This window comes from Microcaecilia unicolor, chromosome 1 (genome assembly GCF_901765095.1).
Source record: "Microcaecilia unicolor chromosome 1, aMicUni1.1, whole genome shotgun sequence".
Classification (NCBI taxonomy): domain Eukaryota; kingdom Metazoa; phylum Chordata; class Amphibia; order Gymnophiona; family Siphonopidae; genus Microcaecilia; species Microcaecilia unicolor.
The window spans coordinates 164704879-164729213 of record NC_044031.1 but is presented as its reverse complement, the minus strand read 5'-3'; the positions used below and the strand labels follow the sequence as shown (position 1 = coordinate 164729213).

The following is a 24335-nucleotide window of genomic DNA, read 5'->3' as shown; positions in this document are numbered from 1 at the left end:
GGGTGTGAAGCCCATCGACATGAGCTCCCCATCCCAGGAGAGACGCATCCGTGGTCAGCACTTTTTGTGGCTGAGGAATTTGGAAGGGACGTCCCAGAGTCAAATTGGAGCAAATCGTCCACCAATACAGGGATTCGAGAAAACTCGTGGACAGGTGGATCACGTCCTCTAGTCCCCCAGCGGCCTGATACCACTGGGAGGCTAGGGTCCATTGAGCAGATCGCATGTGAAGGCGGGCCATGGGAGTCACATGAACTGTGGAGGCCATGTGGCCCAGCAATCTCAACATCTGCCGAGCTGTGATCTGCTGGGACGCTCGCACCCGCGAGACGAGGGACAACAAGTTGTTGGCTCTCGCCTCTGGGAGATAGGCGCGAGCCGTCCGAGAATCCAGCAGGGCTCCTATGAATTTGAGTTTCTGCACTGGGGAAAGATGGGACTTTGGGTAATTTATCACAAACCCCAGTAGCTCCAGGAGGCGAATAGTCATCTGCATGGACTGCAGGGCTCCTGCCTCGGATGTGTTCTTCACCAGCCAATCGTCGAGATATGGGAACACGTGCACCCCCAGCCTGCGAAGTGCCGCTGCTACCACAGCTAGGCACTTTGTGAACACCCTGGGCGCAGAGGCGAGCCCAAAGGGTAGCACACAGTACTGGAAGTGGCGTGTGCCCAACTGAAATCGCAGATACTGTCTGTGAGCTGGCAGTATCGGGATGTGTGTGTAGGCATCCTTCAAGTCCAGAGAGCATAGCCAATCGTTTTGCTGAATCATGGGGAGAAGGGTGCCCAGGGAAAGCATCCTGAACTTTTCTTTTACGAGATATTTGTTCAGGGCCCTTAGGTCTAGGATGGGACGCATCCCCCCTGTTTTCTTTTCCACAAGGAAGTACCTGGAATAGAATCCCAGCCCTTCTTGCCCGGATGGCACGGGCTCGACCGCATTGGCGCTGAGAAGGGCGGAGAGTTCCTCTACAAGTACCTGCTTGTGCTGGAAGCTGTAAGACTGAGCTCCCGGTGGACAATTTGGAGGTTTTGAGCCAAATTGAGGGTGTATCCCTGCCGGACTATTTGGAGAACCCACTGATCGGAGGTTATGAGAGGCCACCTTTGGTGAAAAGCTTTCAACCTCCCCCCGACCGGCAGGTCGCCCGGCACTGACACTTGGATGTCGGCTATGCTCTGCTGGAGCCAGTCAAAAGCTCGCCCCTTGCTTTTGCTGGGGAGCCGCGGGGCCTTGCTGAGGCGCACGCTGCTGACGAGAGCGAGCGCGCTGGGGCTTAGCCTGGGCCGCAGGCTGTCGGGAAGGAGGATTGTACCTACGCTTACCAGAAGCATAGGGACCAGTCTTCCTTCCCCCGAAAAATCGTCTACCTGTAGAGGTAGAGGCTGAAGGCTGCCGGCGGGAGAACTTGTCGAATGCGGTGTCCCGCTGGTGGAGAGACTCTACCACCTGCTCGACTTTTTCTCCAAAAATGTTGTCCGCACGGCAAGGCGAGTCCGCAATCCGCTGCTGGAGTCTATTCTCCAGGTCGGCGGCACGCAGCCATGAGAGCCTGCGCATCACCACACCTTGAGCAGCGGCCCTGGACGCAACATCAAAAGTGTCATAAACTCCTCTGGCCAGGAATTTTCTGCACGCCTTCAGCTGCCTGACCACCTCCTGAAAAGGCTTGGCTTGCTCAGGGGGAAGAGCATCAACCAAGCCCGCCAACTGCCGCACATTGTTCCGCATGTGTATGCTCGTGTAGAGCTGGTAAGACTGGATCTTGGCCACGAGCATAGAAGAATGGTAGGCCTTCCTCCCAAAGGAGTCTAAGGTTCTAGGGTCTTTGCCCGGGGGCGCCGAAGCATGCTCCCTAGAACTCTTAGCCTTCTTTAGGGCCAGATCCACAACTCCAGAGTCATGAGGCAACTGAGTGCGCATCAGCTCTGGGTCCCCATGGATCCGGTACTGGGACTCAATCTTCTTGGGAATGTGGGGATTACTTAGTGGCTTGGTCCAGTTCGCAAGCAATGTCTTTTTTAGGACATGGTGCAAGGGAACAGTGGACGCTTCCTTAGGTGGAGAAGGATAGTCCAGGAGCTCAAACATTTCAGCCCTGGGCTCGTCCTCCACAACCACCGGGAAGGGGATGGCCGTAGACATCTCCCGGACAAAGGAAGCAAAAGACAGACTCTCGGGAGGAGAAAGCTGTCTCTCAGGAGAGGGAGTGGGATCAGAAGGAAGACCCTCAGACTCCTCATCAGAGAAATATCTGGGGTCCTCCTCTTCCTCCCACGAGGCCTCACCCTCGGTGTCAGACACAAGTTCACGAACCTGCGTCTGCAACCTCGCCCTACTCGACTCGGTGGAACCCCGTCCACGGTGGGGGCGTCGAGAGGTAGACTCCCTCGCCCGCATCGGCGAAGCTCCCTCCGCCGACGTAGTCGGGGAGCCTTCCTGGGAGGTGGCCGCTGTCGGCACCGCACGCGGTACCGACGTCGGGGACCTCAACCCGGGCGATGGGCCAGCCGGCGCCACGCTCGACGGTACCGGAGGCGCAAGCACCGCCGGTACCGGAGGGGTAGGGCGCAACAGCTCTCCCAGAATCTCTGGGAGAACGGCCCAGAGGCTCTCGTTTAGAGCGGCTGCAGAGAAAGGCTGCGAGGTCGATGCAGGCGTCGACGTCAGAACCTGTTCCGGGCGAGGAGGCTGTTCCGGGCTGTCCAGAGTGGAGCGCATCGACACCTCCTGAACAGAGGGTGAGCGGTCCTCTCGGTGCCGATGCCTGCCGGGTGCCGAATCCCTCGGCGACCCAGAGCTCTCGGTACCGACATGGGGAGGAGACCGGTGTCGATGCTTCTTCGACTTCTTCCGAAGCATGTCACCGGAGCTCCCCGGCACCGACGAGGAGGACGTAGAATCCATCCGTCGCTTCCTCGGGGCCGAGACCGAAGAAGTCGATCCCGGGGGGGCTGTACCGCAGGAGCCCTCAGGGTAGGAGGAGACCCACCCGAAGGCTCACCGCCACCAGCAGGGGAATGGACAGCCCTCACCTGCACTCCTGACGATGCACCTCCGTCCGACGACATCAGCAGACGAAGTCTCGGTACCACCGACGTCGATGCAGTCGCCCGATGCCTCGGCGCCGATGCAGAGGTTCGATGCCTCGATGCAGTCGATGAAGCGGCAGCCAAGGAAGATGGTCCGGACGCTGACGACGTCGATGCACTCGATGCCTCCGGTGCCGATGCCGACGAAGAGCCCGAGAACAAAACGTTCCACTGGGCTAATCTCGCTACCTGAGTCCGCCTTTGTAACAGGGAACACAGACTGCAGTTCTGAGGGCGGTGCTGGGCCCCTAGACACTGAAGACACGCAGAGTGCCTATCAGTGAGCGAGATTACCCGGGCGCACTGGGTGCACTTCTTGAAGCCGCTGGAAGGCTTCGATGTCATGGGCGGAAAAATCACGCCGGCGAAATCAAAAGCCGAAATGGCGAAAATTGAAGCACCAAAATTTAGAGGGAGAAAAATCTCGACCGAGGCCAAAGAGGCCTACCCCGACAACGAAAGAAAACTTACGGGGCAAAAACTGAGAAATACGGGAAGGGCAGAAAACCCGAAAGGGTCTTCCGGAACACTACCGGAGCGCTTCCCGAACTTTTTCAAGGAAAAACAGCAAAAAAACACGTCGAAAAGGACGCGCGAGGTCGACTCTCTGGGGCACGAACGGCGTAACACGACCGTACCGAGCGCGGACGAAAGAAGACTGGCCGGCTCGAGCCGGTTTCGGGCGGGAAGACGGCCGCGCATGCGCGGTGCGCATGGGCGCGCGAGGACTAGCAAAGGCCTTTGCTAGTAAACTTTCCGATGGAGGGGGCTGCCGAGGACGTCAACCCCATCAGTGAGAACAAGCAGCCTGCTTGTCCTCGGAGAAATAAATAAATACAAAAAAAAAAGCTCCAATCAATGAAATCACCTTGTATCAGAAACCACAGAACTTCAAAAAAAAAAAAATCAAGTCTAGACTGAGGCATAGGCATACTAGGCAGGTGTCTAGGTCCCAAAAGTTTAGGAGGGCACCGTCAGATATGCTGAGGACTCAGTAGGCTACATTTCCAACTGTTTTGATTATCTGCAGCATTTTACTAGTAATTAACTACCTGGAAGGCAGAAGGATGGTTGAAGTGTTTAGATATTTTTCAGAGATTAGCCCTCTATAGCTCTCAATGCTCCCCACTGACTTCTAGTACAGATACTGTGGTAGGGTCAAGCCAATGGGAAAACTGCTCTAGTCAAAAGAGGGAGGGCAGGGGTAAGCTGCAAATGCTGTGGGACACTGAGCTGTGCAAGGGACTTTTCAGAGAGCCAGAAGAACTAGTGAGTGTCCTGGGCAGGAAGGGGAAAGGTAAGAGGAATGGGGATGGGGTGGGGAAGTGTGAGGGGGCTACTGCAGGCTGAATTACAATAATGGGCTGAACTGTTTGGGGGATGGGGCACTGAATTAATGAGCCCTTGAACAGCAGCACACAGAATGTGGGTGTGCACATGTCTCAAGAGCAACAGTGCATAGGTGTGTATGTGTAAGGGTATGAGGAATGACAGTGCATGCATATTTTATTTATTTATTTATTGCATTTGTATCCCACATTTTCCCACCTTTTTGCGGGTTCAGTGTGGCTTACAATACGCTATGAAAGCTGGAAATACAGTTTGTTACAACTCAGTTATGGATTACATTGTGAGGAGTTATGCGAGACAAAGTCAAGTATCATTAAGGAATATAACGATGGAAAAGATCATTGAAACATTGGAAAGGAAACAACGGGAAACTAAAAGGGGCAATACATTGGAAGGAACCAACGGGAAAATAAAAGGGGCAATATATAATGACAGGAAAGCATTTGGTATACATTTTCTGTGAGTAAAGGTATGAGTGTGGTGAGATTACGGGGGATGAGAAGGTGAGGTTAGGGGGGATGGGAATTCAGAGTGGCTGTAATGATGCATTATTGAACAGTGAGTGTGGCTTTATGTGTTTTGGTTCTTTCCGTAAATTTTCTCGAAAAGATGGGTCTTCAGTAGTTTGCGGAAGGTGGTTTGCTCGTAGATCGTTTTCAGGTTGCGCGGCAGTGAATTCCAGAACTGCGTGCTCATGTAGGAAAAAGTTGACGCGTGCAGCGCCTTGTATTTCAAGCCCTTGCAATTAGGGAAGTGGAGGTTGAGGAAAGTTCGGGATGATCTTTTGGCGTTTCTGGGTGGTAAGTCTATTAAATCAGACATGTAGGCTGGGGCTTCACCGTGAATGATTTTGTGGACTAATGTGCATACTTTAAAAGTAATGCGTTCCTTGAGTGGGAGCCAGTGTAGCTTCTCTCGTAAGGGTTTTGCACTTTCATATTTTGGTTTTCCGAAGATGAGTCTGGCTGCTGTATTCTGGGCTGTTTGGAGTTTTCTCAGTATTTGCTCTTTGCAACCTGCATATAGTGAGTTGCAGTAATCCAGATGGCTGAGAACGAGGAATTGCACTAGGCTGCGAAAGACAGATTTTGGGAAGAATTGTCTTATTCTTTTCAGTTTCCACATGCAGTAGAACATCTTTTTGGTTGTGTTGTTTGCATGAGTTTCGAGTGTTAGGTGGCGGTCGATAGTGACTCCAAGGATTTTTAACGTTTCTGAGATTGGAAAGTTTAGTTTTGGTGTGTTTATAGCAGTGAATTCATTCGTGTTGTACTGGGAAGTGAGTATTAGGCATTGAGTTTTTTCTGCATTTAGTTTCAAGCGAAAAGTAACTGCCCAGGTGTTCATGATGTGTAGACTTTGGTTGATTTCATTGAAGATTTCTTTAATGTCTTGTTTGAAAGGGATGTATATTGTTACATCATCGGCGTATATATATGGGTTGAGGTTGTGTCTCAAGAGTCTCAAGAGTGGAGGAGTGGCCTAGTGGTTAGGGTGGTGGACTTTGGTCCTGGGGAACTGAGGAACTGAGTTCGATTCCTGGCACAGGCAGCTCTTCGTGACTCTGGGCAAGTCACTTAACCCTCCATTGCCTACTGCATTGAGCCTGCCATGAATGGGAAAGCGGGGTACAAATGTAAAAAAAAAAAGGTGCCTGTGTGTATGTGTACTTATTTTTCTGTGCATCTGGTAGAGACATTCTCGAGTTTCCCTTTGAAAATCTGGGGTGATGTGGAGAAGTCCACTGGTACAAGTGTACCTGAGCACAAACTGATTCCTTTAAAAACTGTCCCAATACTGCCCCCACTCACCTATATCCTTCCAGAAGCACCAAAGAAAGCTTGTTCTTTTGCTTCTTCCATTTGTGAGACTTTATTTACATGTAACATTTAGTAAATTTATACCTCAAACACTATGCCTGTAAATCTCACTCTTTGGGGCAGTCTATCCTTGGCATCTCTGGTTTGTACCAAAGGCAATGGAGGGTGAAAATGACTTGTCCAAGATTCCTGGTTCTTATCCCATTGCTGCCAAGTTACTAAGTTCCTTTTGGCCAGCCCTATTTTTGAATTTACAACCCCATTCAGTGTGCTAGTTGCAGTCCCCAATTCTAACTGTTGAAATTATTATTATTGTTTAACAACTTATATTCCACCTAAAACATACATAGCAATAAAGCAGAGTTACTCACCTGTAGCAGATGTTCTCCGAGGACAGCAGGCCAAGTATTCTCACAGCTGGGTGATGTCATCTGATGGAGCCCAGTGTGGATGCTGACTAGCGAGATTATTATAGAACTTTCTAGCAGCATCCCACCACACGTGCTGGTTGCTTCTTGGTCAAATAAGAAAACTAAAGAATACAACTCCAAGGGGAGGTGGGAGGGTATGTGATAATACTTGCCCTGCTGTCCTTAGAGAAAGCAAAGCTTCACCTATAGCAAGTGTTCTCTGAGGACAAGCAGGCCAACTGTATTCTCACAGCTAGGAATCCACTGTATTTACAAACAGAGAGAACAAGAGTTAGGTTCATGGTCAAACCTAAGGCACCCAAATGTACCAATTGTGCGGGTCCATCACAGCAATCACTCGATTACATTAGGTGCACCTTTTGAAGTCACTGGGGTCTTCTTGGACATTGAGAAAAGAACTGCGGCCAAATTAAACTCCTCAACTGCTAGAAAGTTCTATAATCATCTCACTAGTCGGCGTCCACACTGGGCTCTGTTGGATGATGTCACCCAGCTCTCAGAATACAACTGGCGTGCTTGTCCTCGGAGAAAAACAAAACATTTAGCAAAAGAAAAAAAAATAACACACACATTTCAAGTTAGTGCTGCAGGCACCATAATGCACCAGGATACCGTTGTTAGAAATCCAGGACTGGCCTAACATATTCCGCCTGGAAATGGCTAACTTAGCATTCTTCAGTTCTAACCATTAAGCCACTCCATTTGAAGCATCTGCTTGCCTAGACCCCATGTTCACTCACAAACTACCATGCCCATGGCTAGGCTTTACACGTTTCTCTGCTATTTCTGGAAAGGTAATATATGGGGAGGGGGCCAGATTGTGAAGGAGGGGAGTAAACAGGGATCCATGGTAGGAGACCCACAAATATATGTTTGTCTAGGGCTCAATATAGTGTTAACCTGGCACCCAAAACAGTGTTTTTCAGACCTCTCTGGAGGTACACACCTAGCCAGTCGGGTTTTCAGGATATCCACAATGAATATACCAATTTATCTAATGCATATGATGGAGGTCCCTTGTATGTAGATCTACCTTGTGCATATTCATTGTGGATATCCTGAAAACCCGACTGGCTAGGTATGCTTCCAGGAGAGGGTTGAGAAGCATTGCACTAGAAAATGACCAATCTCACCATATTCAATTTTCTATCCTAAAACTATCATTCAGAATTTGACCTTTGTTTAAAAAGTGAGGTCCCACCATTTTATTTATTTATTGGTACTGTACTTGTATCCCACATAATCCAAATATACATATCCAGTTCAATATGGCTAACAATTAGACAGCTTATCATATACAGAAATGATCATGAGAAGTAAACATATTAGGTAAGATGAATTAAACTCTGGAATTCGTTGCCAGAGAATGTAGTAAAAGCAGTTAGCTTAGCAGAGTTTAAAAAAGGGTTTGGATGGCTTCTTAATGGAAAAGTCCATAGAACATTATTAAAATGAATTTGGGGAAAATCCACTGCTTATTTCTAGAATACGTAGCATAAAATATATTGTACTGTGTGGGATCTTGCCAGGTACTTGTGACCTAGATTGGCCACTGTTGGAAACAGGATGCTGGGCTTGATGGATCTTCAGTCTGTCCCAGTATGGCAATTTATATACTTAAAGGAAAGCCTTCAGGAATTTACAAAAGGTCAAGTAATTCTTTATAAGTCTCACTTCTCTAGAAATGGAGTTCCACCATTTTGTGCTCAATGAGAGAAATCTTTGGCAAGATAACTATCACTGGAAGTCTTCACTCATAACTGATTGAAATTTTTACATGACTGATGACGCAAAGGTTTATTGGCTCATCTCATCATAGCTGGACTATTTTAATAAAATAAAGCACTCCATGTAGCACTAAAAGCCTGTGTTCTGGAACGCATATATAACCATGAGGCATATTTTCAAAGCACTTAGCCTTCCAAAGTTCCATAGGTTTTTTTCACGGAGAGAGTGGTGGATGCTTGGAATGCCCTCCCGCGGGAGGTGGTGGAGATGAAAAAGGTAACGGAGTTCAAAAATGCGTGGGATAAACATAAAGGGATTCTGTTCAGATGGAATGGATCCTCAGAAGCTTAGCGGAGAAAGGGTGGCAGAGCCGATGGTGGGAGGCGGGGCTAGTGCTGGGTAGACTTCTACTGTCTGTGCCCTGAAAATGGCAGATGCAAATCAAGGTCAGGTATACACATAAAGTAGCACATATGAGTTTATCTTGTTGGGCAGACTGGATGGACCATACAGGTCTTTCTCTGCCGTCATCTACTACGTTACTATGTAGTCTAGCCCTTAGAATGAACAGCTGGTCAGAAAAAATAACCAACACTAAAATGTGAATTAAAAAATGGAATTAGTCTGTAAGATGCAACTGGACTTCTTTATTAAAAAAAAGGACAAGCAGGAAGGCAGACTTAAATAATATAGTAACATAGTAGATAACAGCAAATAAAGACCTGTATGATCAATCCAGTCTGCCCAAAAAGACACACTCATAGTATAAGGTATGCATAAGTATAACTGATCTTGATTTGTCCTTGCCATTTTCAGGGCACAGACCATAGAAGTCTGACCGACACTGGACAGTTACTGAAGCTGAATCTGTCCAGCCATGATCAGGGTACAGACCGTAGAAGTCTGTGATCAGGGCACAAACTGTAGCAGTCTGATGAGCATTATAAAGCATTTGCACTATTTATGGAGGCCTAAATATAGAGGTCTTCACCACACAAGAATTTATATAAAGGGTAAACAAGTCTTTCATGACAGTGATATCAATTATCAGCAGTTTACTAAACCAGCTCAATTATTGGTGAGACAGTGATTAGTATTCCAAACAACTGCACACACAACAATTAATGTCTTGTTAAGAAAAACATATAAAGAAAGAACAGAAAACGGTAGCTGACAAATTTCAGTGCTTCTCAGGCAAACAAAATTTGTAACAAATGACTGATAGCAATGCTCAAAAAAAGCTGTGGTACAAATGTGATTTCTGTTAGTCTGAATACAGTTAACATTTATGGTATAGGAGTAATATCAATTCAGCAAGAATTCTCAGATTCAAAAAATCTAACTTCTACTCTAATGACCAAATATATAAGGTCTTATGATGAACTAATGTGCATAAAACTCCAAGAACACTGAGAAATATCTTGGACCATTTACTGGGAACTGATACAAGGTGAGAGAACGATTGTAGCTAAAAATGGAAGGTTGGAAACTGGACGACAGTTACTTAGAGAGATGGTCGAGTAAAGGTTTCTTCAGTTTGGGTTTAACCAGAACCTCTTTACGAGCTTTCGGAACTCCTCCTTCTGTAAAACATTTTACTATCATTGAGTGTAAGTGGGCTGACAGACCCAGGGAAGGACTATTAAGACAATCTGAAGGTATAGGGTCTAGAGAGCCATAAGTGATGGAGAGCCTTGAAAAATGGGGGATCAAATGAGTGCCATGATCCAGAGAGATCTGAGATGGACACATCATCTAACTTATTTATCGTATAGAAAAATGGGCTCGTAGCTTGTCAACTTTTGATATGAATCAGGGGGTCTTTTATTAACTGCATTATACAATTAACGAGGGAATTGGCACACAATCTCACTGCACACTTTGTTAGTTAACGCAGCACAATGACATTTAGAAGATGCTAATTCCCACATTAACTGACAAACATAGAAAGGGAATGAGAAAAGGGTGGGGCAGCATCTTACACTACTTATGTCGCACATATGTTATGGTAATGTGGTATATGAGGGGGTGGATGAACATGAAGAAATTGCAAACATTACAGAATACATCCATCATTTATTGGGGAAGCTTCATGGAAAGGATTACCTCTTTTTATACACTACCAATGGCTTCTCATGTACTTTAGGTTCCATTTTAAGCTGCTAATGTTGACATAGGGCATACACTATGAAAGGAGTCTGGCCTACCTTGCTGATTTGATTTTCCCTTACATAGCCAGTAGGGCATTGAGATCTGCCACAGACTGTAAACTGGTAGTTCCTTCACCACTGAGGACTTGCTGGGAGTCCAGAAATAAGAGCAAATGTGTTTCTGTCTAGTGCCTATGCTATGAAATAGTCTTCCCTAGTCCTCTTCATGCAGAATGTTCTTTAAAGCAGGGCAGGAAAATGGCAAATCCACAAGGAGCAAAAAGGGCAGTCCATAACAAGAGGTTTATTAATAAAGCACCACAGCTGAACAGACTCGACATGGAGACGTGTTTTGATGACGGTCGCCTGCCTCAGGAGTCACAGAATCTTATGAAGTGCCGTTAAAATGTTCACTGCTGTGCTATCAGAACAGTTGTATGTATAATTCCAAAACGTATCTACTGCAAAGCTGAATAAAAAAAACTACCTGACAGCCCGATGCTCAGAAGCAAATGCGGGCACTAGAGGCCATTAGCTCCTGCATTAACCTGCACACAATGCTCAGAGGCATTTACTGCTGGAAACGAGTTCACCCATGTTCAGCACAAATAGCATGGTGGTGTAGTCAAAAGGATGTAAATGCAGCCATTTCCTATTCCCTCCAATGCTCAGAGAACAGTGCACTCAACAAGGAGATAGAGCAGCTTTTCAATTAAAATGGGGGGGGGGGGGGGGGGGGGGGGAGCCTACAGTCACCCAAGAGCGCATGGTTCGATGTGGAATATCCTTGAAGGATACTATTGAAATAGGACATTTAGGGAATCCAAATAGAGAGGTTTCAACAATGGTAAAAGAAAGCCAGGTGTGTTTAAGGAGAAAACAGGGTAAAGGATGCACATTATCCCCATCAACTTCTAAGCAGCATGTAGATGCAAGGAATAAACACAATTTGAAGTGCCTGTATACAAATCCTAGAAGCCTAAAAAATAAGATGGGAGAGTATATAGCACCAAATGATGAGGTAGATATAATAGGCATCTCAGTGTCTTGATGGAAGGAGGACAATCAATGGGACACTGTGTTAACACGGTACAAATTATATCGCAACGATAGAGGGGATCAAATTGGAGGGGAGATTGCGCTATATGTTAAAGAGGGAACAGAGGACCAAGATGGTGCCAACACGCTGAGAAGAGTGTGGCTGTTTAGGAGGGCTATAACTGGGGGAAGTTCCATTGTGTGTGCCGAGGGAGGAACCTCGACACCCCTGGATCATGAAACAACATTATTCTCCCCCCCCCCAGAAGCCGAGATACCACCATGTCCTGCCGAGTTGTGGGTGGAGATGACGGGTCCCAAGAACGCGGAAGGTGCTGGAATTGGGCCCTGTGGTGGCAGCTCCTCATCAGGGCGGCCGGCAGTGGAAGTGGAGACCTTAGATAAGAAGAGTGTATTGAACCCTCCCCGTGGTGGTAACCCTTGATGTCCTCTGGCAGGCAATTGAGAAACTGAACTTTTCTGTTAAAGAATCAACCGAGGAAACAACAACATTAGTTTCAACGGTGGAGCAGCTCTCCAAATCGATGGATAAATTAAAGCAGAACTTCAATGATCAGGTACTAAAATATCAAACTGATGTTGTGTCTCTTAAGGACAATGTTTCAGCAGTTATGAAAGATAATTCGTTTATACGTCAAAAAATCAAACAAATTGAAAATTATAAGACGTCTAAATATGAGGATATTGAACTTCCCAAGGCCTGTTGGAATTCTTCCTTTAGAATTATTAAAAAAGAATAGCTTATTGAAAATTTCAGCTCAAAATATTCCTCCTATAAATAAGATATACTTTCTTCCGGAAAAGAAGAGAAGAGACAAGTAGCTTCTTATGAAGAAATGGAACAGATCCAGGAAGAGGAGAAATTGGATGATTTAAGAAATATTTCCTTGATTTTGGAGGACTCATTATCAGAAGTAACAAAGAGGGCCACATTCGTATTTGAAAAAGACTTTAAATATCATTTTGAAGTTATACTTTAAGAATGTTAACCAAAAATTTTGTGGTCAAAAATTAAGGATATTCCCAGATGTCACAAGAGCTACTCAAGACAAACGGAAAAGTTTCTTAGATATGAGAGATGAAACAAAATCGTTGGGGGCTACTTTCTTTTTAGCCTACCCTTGTAAATGCATAGTTAAATATTTGGGAATCAAATATGTTTTTTTTTGTACCAGATCAGCTTAAGGCTTTCATAGACCTAAAGAGGGTATCAGGGGAATTAACATCTGTTAAATAGGCTGTAAGATTTAACGTAGTGGGCGGACTGGGCCTTTCCTTGTTTATTGTATTCCGCTTTGATTTCCTTAAATGCTTTGGTCACTCCCCAAGTTTGTGGTCTAAGGAAGGGTTAAATATGAAACAAAAATGAAGTTAAAAAGTTTTTTTTTCCTTTTTTCTTTGTACAAGAAGACATGTTGAATTTGTATTATTTCCCTGTGTTGCATGTAACAATTATTACTTGTGTAATATAAGTAAAGCAACAATAAAAAAAATAATATAAAGAGGGAACAGAGTAAAAAAAAATAAACACTACATGAAACAGCAGCTTGGAATCATTATTGATAGAAATTTCATGTGTCAAGGGAAGGAGTATTCTTGTAGGTCTGTACTACCGTCTGCCAGAACAGAGAACAGACAGAGTGAGATATTTTCTAGGGGGCCCTTTTACTAAAGCTTAGTGTGCGCTAATTGGGGTGGAGGAGTGGCCTAGTGGTTAGGGTGGTGGACTTTGGTCCTGGGAAACTGAGTTCAATTCCCGGCACAGGCAGCTCCTTGTGACTCTGGGCAAGTCACTTAACCCTCCATTGCCTGCCACATTGAGCCTGCCATGAATACAAATGTAAATAAAATAAAAAAAAATAAAAATGGACATTAGCATATACAAAGTGCTAAGAAGCTCATTATATACCTATGGGCTTCTTAGAATTTAGTGTATGCTAATTCTGTTACCACACACTAAGCTTTAGTAAAGGGCCATTCTGAGGAGGCCTTCCAGATCCAACATATAGCTCTCTAGTTACCCTAAAATAAGGGTGACAAACAGTAGGCATTTCTTGCAGCCTTCGGGTATATCAGCCTGAAGCAATTCTTAATATCAAAGTACCCCCCCCCCCCCCCCCCCCCCCCCCCGAATTGTTCTGAGTGGCAAACAGGTTGAATCCATCATACAGAAAATAAAGGCTAATGGATGAAACTTCTGAAAAGCCCCAAAAGAAACTGACAGCTTTTTTTTTTTTTTTTAAAGAAGGGGTTTATACAAAAGGTGACTCGATAGGGTTGGATGGCAGGGAACCCCAAAATGTACCAGCTCTTGACTGCTTAAGACTGAGAAGTGGGGATAGTGTTAAGTTTGACTCAAAGCTTATAGCCAACTGGACCTTAGGTGAGGCACAGTACTAAATTTCAGTACTCTGAAATTTTGAAAGTTTGTGAAGTGAAAAGCAACTACAGTACTGTATCCACTTATCGATTGGGGTGAATAAACGGAAACTGCTTTGTAGAAAAGTAGTTGTTTTGGCAGCACAAATTGATTTACATTTTAGTTATGATTTTCTAGACTGAAAATATATACTCATCTCTCTCAAATCAACTGATTTTAGTTATGATTTTCTAGACTGAAAATATATACTCATCTCTCTCAAATCAACTGATTTCCAAATACATTTTAGAGCACAAGAGTCAATAATGGAATAAAAATGTTCCCTTGCATGTGCTTTTCCCCCCTAAACTTTAAATAGTATCAGGTTATTTTGGAAACCAAAACATGAAAAAATAGCCTACACTTTGTATGTCTCAAACAGAAAATATTACCTGAAAATGAGGCTCCTTAAGTATGCCAACCAGCTCTGCGATATTCTCATTTGCATTTACTAAAGGGCCAATGTCTTCAAGTATTTCATTCACTAACTCCACATTGTTTTCACTTACAGCCTCTAGTTTTGTATCTTCCAGTCGTTCATGAGCCTGTAATACATTTAACAGTAACTAAATATGCAACGAATAGCCAAAATCATTAACATGGTTTTTAATATGGAAGAAATCAATTTATTTATTGCATTTGTATCCCACATTTTCCCACCTTTTTGCGGGCTCAGTGTGGCTTACAATAGGATATGAATAATAGAAATACATTTGTTACAATTTGGTTATGGATTACATTGTGCAAAGATATACGAGACATTCAAATATCAAATTAGGAATATGACAATGGGACATCAACATAGAAATAATTGGAAGGGGACAATGGGAAGCTAAAGGGTAGTGTTAGACAAAGACATATGGTGTCCATAGTTCCGTGGATAAGTGTATGATAGACTGGGGTGCGGGATGAGGGATCAAAGTGGATGTAAATTGCATTGATGAATAGTGAGTATGGACTCTATGTGAGTTGGCTCTTTCCGTAAGTTTGTTCAAACAGGTGAGTCTTTAGTAGTTTACGGAAGGAAGCTTGATCGTCAATCATTCTCAGGTTGCGCGGTAGTGTATTCCAAGCCTGCGTGCTCTTGTGGGAAAAGGTTGACGCGTGCAGCGTCTTGTATTTCATGCCTTTGCAAGTGGGGAAGTGGAGGTTTAGGTGTGTTCGGGATGATCTTTTAGCGTTTCTGGGTGGTAGGTCTATTAGATCAGACATGTACGCTGGGGCTTCGCCGTAGATGATCTTATGGACTAGTGTACAAACTTTAAAAGTAACGCGTTCCTTAAGTGGAAGCCAATGTAGTTTCTCTCGTAGTGGTTTTACCCTTTCATATCTTGGTTTTCCGAAGATGAGCCTGGCTGCTGTGTTTTGGGCTAACATACAGCAAAGTTACTTACCAGTAACAGGGGGGTTCCACAGACAGCAAGATAAAATCAAACATAAAAGTGGGTGACATTATTCAATGGCAGTCACTGGTTCTCAGGTTTCTCTGAGCATATGTAGGATTTCCTGCAGAACCACTGCCTCAGTCTATTGCAGAGTTGAAAAATTAACTTCTCTGTCAGGTGGGTGGGTACGTATGTCTGATTTATCCTGCTGCCAATGCAGTGCCACCCGTAAGCAACTTTGCTTTCTACAGACAAAAAGAATGAATTTGACATACAAGTTGAGACTCCCAAAGCTAAGGGGTGCCCTATTTCCAACTAGCTCTTAATATCTAGGACAATCCAGACAGGCACAGAGGGATAGTTGACAATTAAGCGTCCTTGTAGAAATGCTTAAACAAACCATACAGTCTCTTCATAAGAACTTAAGAATTGCCATACTGGCCCAGAATCCTGCTTCCTGTAGCCAAGCCAGGTCATAAGTATCTAACACAGAGATGGATAACCAAGATCGTCAAGGGCCACAACCCAGTCAGGTTTTCAAACTTTCCACAATAAATATGCATGAGATCAATTTGCATATAATGGAAGCAGTACATGCAAATCAATCTAATGAATACTCATTGCAAAAATCGTGAAACTCCAACTGGGTTATGGTCCTCGAGGGCCGTGGTTATCCACCCCTGATCTAGCAGATTCCCAAATAGCTCTGGTCCACCTACACCCTCCTCCCACCGACTGGGTCCCAACTGCCTCTGGGCAAGTCTCCTGCTCTCAAATTATTCCCCAGTGATTTCTGGGATACTGGGGCCACACTCCAAGAGGTCCCACAGTTTCTAGAAAGTATTCACAGACCCAACCCACAACTCACCAAGATTCTTAGTTCAGACAAGCAGAGGTAATAAAGTGAAGAAAGTTTATTGTCATGAAAAATATTAAACAGTGAACCATACAACAGATGGAAAAAAGATAATCACCATCTGCTGGCCAACCAGGAGAAACACATCTGCTAAACAACCAGGAGAACTATGCATGTCATCAGCAAAATAATACAGTTCATAGGCTCAGAAACCCACTATTTCGCCACAGCATGCAAAATTTTTTTTATTTTATTTCTGATACATTTGTACCCCGTGCTTTCCCACTCATGGCAGGCTCAATGCGGCTTACATGGGGCAATGGAGAGTTAAGTGACTTGCCCAGAGTCACAAGGAGCTGCCTGTGCCTGAAGTGGGAATCGAACTCAGTTCCTCAGTTCCCCAGGACCAAAGTTCACCACCCTAACCACTAGGCCACTCCTCCACTCCAAATGAGATGCTCGGATCCCCCTTCATGCATCAGTCGCTGTTTGTATTTGATAGCTTGCACAAAAAACCCTGGTAGTCCAGTGGACTGCCTGCTGACCCCCCCTCCACCCCCGACAAAGTTCCCTGATGGTTCAGTGAACCCTGCACCCCCCTTCCCCATTGATGGTCCAGTGTATCGCGCCCCAGCAAATGATCCTGGTAGTCTAGTAACCCCTTCCCACTCCAATACTCTAAAATTTGGGTGGCAGCAACACCACCCGCCTCAGGCCCCTCCACTTTCAAAAAGGCAGAACCCAGCCTTTGTCCGGTGCATCCCAGAATGCACCGGTCAAGGCTGGGCCCGAGGAAGGAGGTGTCACTGCTGCCCCTTATGCCCAACCTTTCTTAAGGTACCGGAGGGGGGGGGGGGCTGTCACTGGACCACCAGGGTCATTTGATGGGGCGCTGGGGGCTATGGTCCGCTGGACCACCAATGGATTTTTTCATGGAGGGGGGTGGGGGGTTCAGGGTCCATTGGACCACCAGGGAATTTTGTCTGGGGTCCACCAAGCCACAAGGGAATTGTTTTTTTTTGGGGGGGGGGTCAACAGGGGGGAGGTGAAGAACGGAGCGCAAGCAGGCAGCCTTTGCAGCTGCCTGCTTCTTTTTTCTGACAGCTCCAGAGCAGCCATAAAATTTTCTTCTTAAGAGCTGTGGACTGAAGCTGTGTATCCCTCGGAATGCTCATTAAAAAACTAATGAACTCATTGTCATACATAAGAAAATGAGTAGCCATACTGGGACAGACTAATGGTCCATATAGCCTAGTATCCTGTTTTACAAACAGTGGCCAAGCCAGGTCACAAATACCTGGCAGAAACCCTAATCGTGGCAACACTCTATACTACAAATCCCAGGGCAAGCAGTTGCTTCCCGTGTCTGCCTCGATAGCAGACTATGGACTTTTCTTCCAGGAATTTGTCCAAACCTTTTTTAAACCCAGATACGCTAACTGCTGTTACCACATCCTCTGGCAGAGAGTTCCAGAGCTTAACTGATACATGGCATGCCCCTCCTGCGAGAGGTGGTGGAGATGAAACGGTAATGGAATTCAAATATGCATGGGATAAACTCAAAGGAATCCTGTTTAGAAGGAATGGATCCACGGAATCTTAGCAGAGATTGAGTGGCAACGCTGGTAATTGGGAAGCGAAACCGGTGCTGGGCAGACTTCTACGGTCTACGCCCTGATCATGACTGAATAGATAGGGATGGGCTTGAGTGTAAATTTTAAGGGGCTTCCACGTTAGCGTCAGAACTTTTAGTACAAGAAGAGTGCTGTGCAGACTTCTATGGTCTGTGCCCTGAGAATGGCAAGGACAAACTCGGGTATATATAAAGTATCGCATATCAAGTAAAATGAGTTTATCTTGTTGGGCAGACTGGATGGACCGTACAGGTCTTTATCTGCCGTCACTTATTATGTTACTAAAATTTAATACTACCAACACCCAGGTTTATGGACTTTATATGCAGGAAACTTGTACAAACCTGTTTAAAACCCAGCTAAACTAACTTCTTTTATCAAATCCTCCAGCAACAAATTCTAGAGCTTAATAGAAACAGAGGCAGATAAGGGCTGAATGGCCCATCCAGTCTGCCCATCCTCAATAATCACTAACGCCTCCTTTTCCTAAGAGATCCCACTTGTCTGTCCCATGCTTTAAATTCTGACACAGTCCTCGTCTCCATGACCCCCACCGGGAGACCATTCCACGCATCGACCACCCTTTCTGTGAATTGAGTGAAAAAAAAATTTGTTCTCATATTTGTTTTAAAAGTATTACCACATAAGTTTATTTATTTATTTGTTGCATTTGTATCCCACATTTTCCCACCTATTTGCAGGCTCAATGTGGCTTACATAGTACCGTGAAGGCATTCGCCAACTCCGGTATAGAAACAAATACAGGCTGATATTATAGTCTTATAAGGTTTATAGATCTAGACAACAGTTAGGAATAGTAGAGAAGAAGAGCTGTATAGTATACATCAGAAGGTATAGCTTCTGATGTATACTGATGTTTAAGTTATGCTGCAGAGATTTAGGCCCTTAAGTTCGGTCCATAGGGTATGCCTTTTCGAACAGGTGGGTCTTTAATGCTTTCCGGAAATTAAGGTGGTCATATGTTGTTTTCACAGTTTTTGGTAGTGCGTTCCACAATTGTATACTTATGTAAGAGAAACTGGATGCATAAAGTGATTTATATTTGAGTCCTTTGCAACTTGGTTAATGGAGATTTAAGTAAGTTCTTGTAGGTCTGACTGCATTTCTGGTTGGGAGATCAATGAGGTCAGTCATGTATCCTGGGGCTTCGCCGCAGATAATTTTATGGACCGGGGTGCAGATTTTGAAAGCTATGCGCTCTCTGATTGGGAGCCAGTGCAGCTTTTCCCAGAGGGGTTTGGCACTTTCGAATCGCGTTTTACCAAATATGTCTGGCTGCTGTGTTTTGAGCAGTCTGAAGCTTCTTTAAGAGTTGCTCTTGGCATCCCACATAAATTCCCTTACAATAGTCTACGTGGCTTAGTACCATTGATTGTGCCAGGTTGCGGAAAGTTTCCCTCGGGAAAAATGGTTTCAGGCGTTTAAGTTTCCACATCGAGTGGAACATTTTCTTGGTTGTACAGTTCACTTGGCTCTCGAGTGTCAGGTTACGGTCGATTATGACCCCGAGAATTTTCAGGCTATCAGCGATAGGGAGGGTGTAGTCTGGGGTGTTTAAGTTTGTGGGTTTGTACATGTGTTGGGATGAGAGGATGAGGCAGTGTGTTTTTTCTGTGTTGAGTTTTAGTTGGAATGCATTTGCCCACGAGTTCATAGTATTCAAGCTAAGCGTGATTTCTTTGGTGATTTCTGTCATGTCATGTTTGAAAGGGATGTATATAGTGACGTCGTCTGCACAGATGAATGGGTTGAGGCCTTGGGTGGCTAAGAATTTTGCTAGTGGGGTCATCATAAGGTTGAAGAGGATCGGCGATAGTGGTGATCCTTGCGGTACTCCGCAAGTTCATGAAAAGTCCCCTAGTCTTTGTAATTTTCGGAAAACAGTAAACCGTTAATTTGTGTTTACCAATTCCACCCCACTCAGGATTCTGTAGACCTCTAACAGACCCCCTCATCAACTTCCTCTTCTCCAAACTGCAGACTCCTAATTCCTTCAGCCTTTCATCATCATATGCCTTAATCATTTTGGCCACCTTTCTTTGAACCTTCACTAAGTTTGCTATCTCTCTTGAGCTGTGGTGACCAAAATTGCACACAATACTCAAGGTGAGATCACATCATGGAATGAAACAGGGGCACTATAATATTCTTTGTTTTAGTTTCTATTTTCTTTCCTAAAAATGCCTAATATTTCGTTTGTTTTTTCAGCTACAAACTGAGATTTCAATGTATCATCCACAATGACACCTAGATCTTTATTTGGCTTTTAGAACCTCCCTCCCTCATTTTCCTTTGTTGATGGTACCCATATGTACCAAGACAGCTAGTTCCTCCTCAACACTGTCTAAAGTCTTACCTAGTTAACTTATGAGGTCTGCTACCTTTGCACAAGGCAGGCAAGTAACTGTATGATCCTCACATCTACCAGCCACCCAGCTATCTACATGCCTAATAATCGAATCACCAACACGGCTATCATAATCCCTCCTGGGCAGAAGCCCCTGGAGACCATTCTTGGTGTGAGAGATTACTGCATTCCCTAGAGGGCAGGTCCTGGCTACAGGATCACTTCCTGCTTCACTAAGTTGATGTTCTCCTTTTAGGTAACCTCCCTCCTCCAAGGCTGCACAGTGGATGCCAGAATGAAAATGAAATCTCTATATTATGCCCCTGTAAGTCTCCCTCCATAAACCTCTCTGCCTCAGCTCTTTCAAAGGCTACTATGCTAAACTTAAAATATCAAACTCATTCTCTGAGAGCTAGCAGTTGTTTGCAGCAAGTCACACATATGACCTCTCACTAACTGGGAGATAATCATACATTTGACATTCAGTGCAAAAGACCAGGTAACACCCCTCTCGCTACTGGACTGCTGTCTGTATCTAAGTATACTGGTGAGTTGTTTAGTTAAACTTGAGGGCTTAAGATCATTTGATATATTTTATGCTTTTATTGTTTGCTTCTCACCATACTGCAAATAAATTGTTGTTTAGGGAATGTTTAGACTTCATAAGCAAGCTACTAATGTTTGCTTTGTTTAATAAAATTAAACAGATTTTTTTACCAATAATCCTACAAATTTTCTTCTATCCTAATCTCTAAGACATGTTCTCCACACAGCAACAAAAAGTAAAGGTATGAGTGGGCAACCATGTTGTAGCTCTACATATTTATTCAAGTAAAAGGAAGTGGAATTGGGCAACTGACATTTACCATCACACTAATCAGATGTACTTTTACTCCAGTTAGTGATCCTGCTAGGCTGTACCACTATAATATATATTCCAATATTGCAGCTCCTAATCTAATTCTCATCTGTTAGGACCAAAAGTATTAAAGTTCAATCAACTGACAATGTAGATGTGTTCTTTTCATATCCATATAGTATATTTGGCGTCTATGTGTTTAATTTTTGTAGCAGGTATGCATAGTAATGAACACATATGTTTGTTTAACCTATTTAGCATCTATACCATGACCTTTTTATACAAGTAATTGCTTTTTTGGTTTGTTTTTAAAGTCAACCGAAGTGACGTCATTGTTTCAATAATTCATGTAGATATGCAAATAGATATAGTGCCATTATTGCCCCCTCCTCTTTTTGTAATATAATTATTTCATATGGAGAACTTTTATTATTTATACATTTATTTTATATCCCTTGGTCTGATGCTTTATCTCGAACTGCATTAAGACTTCTTATTTTTATTTTGGAGTCCTTCCTTTGCCTATTTTTGGGACTATGCTAATCTGCTGGATTATATACTTGTGTGTTAAGTTAAAATAAGTCATTGTCCATAAGCTTAGCATTGTTTTCACCCTATGAGCCACATAATATGAACATTATTATTGAGAATTTTATTTAAACAAAGGCTCTATATGATTAGGATTTTTATCTTATTTGAAGCTATACATTATGGGCAGTAATAATGATATTAATGTGATTTTCTTTATATGTTGACAGGGTATTGCAGTACATGCTTTGAATCTGTGAATGTATTGTGAAAACCTATGTGATAAAGTTTACATTCTTACTATTATTTTCATTTTATATAATTCATTTCAACAATGATCTTGTTTATACTTTTATTGATTTTATTATATTTATTGTTTGTAGACCCCTCATGAAGGTTTTGCCAAAAACTTGGCCAAGCTGGGTCCTGCTTCCATTAAAGTTAACACTTGGATAAACTCTTGCTGTGCTTGTCCTGTCTTGGATCGCTGCTGCTGTTTGGCTGTCTCTTCATATAATAACATCCAAACACGCAGCCCCTGTGGCTGCAATTATACTACTGTTTTGCCAATGCACCCGATGCAACTTAGACCCTCAAACGCTCCCACCCACACCTCAAGGTGCTATAAGGCATGGGTTAGGTGTACCATCATCTTACCTGGAAAAAACTCCACAAATTAGAGGTATTTGTGTATTATAAAAGAGTCCCAGTGGCAAACTGTGCATATAAAACGGACGCAGAATGCCGAAATTCAATCATACAGCTCAGGTGTCGCAGCCCCTCATATAATAAGCCAGAGCTCTTATAATCCAGCATGTACAGGGCTTGTTCGCCCTTATGAGAATTAGGAAAAATGTAGGACACCCAACAGATTGATCTGAAAAGTTGATACCATTTTTAGCAGAAACTTTAGGTGTGTTTGATGACTACTCTGTTGTGGAGTCACAACACAAGCAGGGAAAACCTCTACATCAGAAAGAACAAACAGGAAAAGTAGAGGCTGAACAAGGGACGAATCCATCACTGGAGATGTTATGGAGAAACACTTTATTGATACAGATATTAAAGGACCTGACACAGTCCGTGTTTCGGTGTATCGCCTACATCAGGGGTCACATGGATAATTCTAAAGGTACAAAAGACATTTCACAAATATATAAAAGCAAATCACTATATAAATGCATAAAAATGTATGTGATACCAATGGTAAAACTAAACAATCTAAAACGTATAAACAATTAAAACAAAAGACATCTAATATAATAAAACGCACCCTCAACGTTCTGAGGACAACGTTCTGAAGCCATCTGACGTCACTCCCAGGCTGAAGGGTTCGTGGATTCATGGTGTGAAGCCTTCAAGCCAGCCAGCCGTCTCTGCCCCGCCCTCACGTCAAACGTCATGACGTCGAGGGCGGGAAAAAAAACAAACATTTCCGGCAGCGCAGCGTCAGGGAAGGAGGCGGCACTCCCGACGTCTCTAGCCTTCCCTTCGCTGTGTTCCGCCTTCTTCTGCCGTCAAGGATGACGTCAGAAGAAGGCGGAACACAGCGAAGGGAAGGCTAGACGTCGGGAGCGCCGCCTCCTTCCCTGACGCTTCGCTGCCGGAACCGCCACGGAGGTAAATTTAAAAAGAAGAAAAAAAAAAAAGGGATGTTGGGGGGAGAGAAGAGGGTGGCCAGTAAAGTTGAAGGGGGGGGGGGGGGCATGGATGCGAAGGGGGAGGGGGAGAAGAGGGCGGGCCAGGCTGGGACATGGAAGAGAGAGGAGCATGGATGCGAGGGGGGTCATGGAAGGGAGAGAGGGGACTTGCTGGAAAAGGATGAATGGAGGCGGTAGGGGACAGAGGAGCATGGATGAGCATGGATTGGGAGGGCAGGGCTCAGGGAGAGAGGGGAATTGCTGGAAAGGGATGAATGGAGGGGGCAGGGGACAGATGGGCATGGATGGATATGGATTGCAGGGCAGGGCTCAAGGAGAGAGGGGAATTGCTGGATAAGGATGAATGGAGGGGCCAGGTGACAGAGGAGCATGGATGGATATGGATTGCAGGGCAGGGCTCAGGGAGAGAGGGGAATTGCTGGATAGGGATGAATGGAGGGGGCAGGTGACAGAGGAACATGGATGGGCATGGATTGGGAGGGCAGGGCTCAGGGAGAGAGGGGAATTGCTGGAAAGGGATGAATGGAGGGGGCAGGGGACAGAGGAGCATGGATGGGCATGGATTGGGAGGGCAGGGCTCAGGGAGAGAGGGGAATTGCTGGATAGGGATGAATGGAGGGGACAGATGGGCATGGATGGATATGGATTGCAGGGCAGGGCTCAGGGAGAGAGGGGAATTGCTGGATAGGGATGAATGGAGGGGGCAGGTGACAGAGGAGCATGGATGGGCATGGATTGGGAGGGCAGGGCTCAGGGAGAGGGGAATTGCTGGGTAGGGATGAATGGAGGGGACAGATGGGCATGGATGGATATGGATTGCAGGGCAGGGCTCAGGGAGAGAGGGGAATTGCTGGATAGGGATGAATGGAGGGGACAGGTGACAGAGGAGCATGGATGGGCATGGATTGGGAGGGCAGGGCTCAGGGAGAGAGGGGAATTGCTGGAAAAGGATGAATGGAGGGGCCAGGGGACAGATGGGCATGGATTGGGA

The 24335-nt window shown here is 44.8% G+C and overlaps 1 protein-coding gene across 9 annotated transcripts in view; it reads right to left on the bottom strand.

Annotated features, from left to right (window-relative positions):
- The window catches only part of MPP6 (membrane palmitoylated protein 6), a 251026-nt gene that overhangs the window by 117931 nt on the left and 108760 nt on the right, over positions 1 to 24335 (bottom strand). For all 9 annotated transcript variants that reach the window (XM_030201982.1, XM_030202000.1, XM_030201991.1 and 6 more), the window contains one exon: positions 14446 to 14598. In XM_030201982.1, coding sequence (XP_030057842.1) covers positions 14446 to 14598 — 153 coding nt within the window. The remainder of the gene's footprint in view (positions 1 to 14445; positions 14599 to 24335) is intronic.